The sequence below is a fragment of the Penaeus monodon genome, chromosome 19 (assembly GCF_015228065.2).
Source record: "Penaeus monodon isolate SGIC_2016 chromosome 19, NSTDA_Pmon_1, whole genome shotgun sequence".
NCBI classification, from domain to species: domain Eukaryota; kingdom Metazoa; phylum Arthropoda; class Malacostraca; order Decapoda; family Penaeidae; genus Penaeus; species Penaeus monodon.
Window position 1 is genome coordinate 31427304 of NC_051404.1, and position 684 is coordinate 31427987.

General features: G+C 31.0%; 1 protein-coding gene across 1 annotated transcript in view; it reads left to right on the plus strand.

The window, feature by feature from the left end:
* Positions 1-684, plus strand: part of LOC119585174 — a 27573-nt gene that overhangs the window by 11325 nt on the left and 15564 nt on the right. The window contains exon 4 of the mRNA XM_037933811.1: positions 4-81. Within this exon, the coding sequence (XP_037789739.1) occupies positions 4-81 (78 nt within the window). The remainder of the gene's footprint in view (positions 1-3; positions 82-684) is intronic.

Here is a 684-nt window from a genome sequence, read left to right on the forward strand (position 1 = left end):
CAGGTCCTCAGCAATGGAGGCTTTCGGAAAATCGCTGCTCAGAGTTACACATAATTGCACACTTCCGGACACAGAGCATGGGTGAGTTATGGTGTGTTTGTTTTGTGTTTGTCTTGTGTTTATTTTCTGTGTTGGGTTTATGTTATGTTTGTCTAGTGTTTATTTTGTGTTTGTCTTGTGTCTGTCTTGTATTTTTGTGTGTATTTTGTGCATGTGTCGTGTTTGTCTTGTGTTTATTTTGAGTTATTTTATGTTTATTTTGTGTGTATTTCATGTTTGTCTTGTTTTTTTTTTTTGTATTTGTCTAGTGTTTACTTTGTGTTTATTTTTGTTTGTCTTGTGCTTATTTTGTTTGATGTTTATATTGTGTTTTTGTGTTTATTTGAGTTTATCTTGTGTTCATTATTGTGTTTAATTGTGTTTAACTTGTGTTAAGTTTGTGTTTATTTGTGTCTATCTTGCGTTTATTTGTGTTTATTTGTGTTTATCGTGTGAGTATATGTTAATGAGTGAATAAACGAAGGGGTGTTAAAGTATGTTTTGTTTCGGAATGATGCGTTACTGCGATGAGTTATAATGGAAAGTGGAGACTTAGAATGACTGAAATAAATAACATGATGATGACAGTGATTCATAAATATCACCGAAAAGGTATAAAAAATAAATTACAGCATCATTAATTAA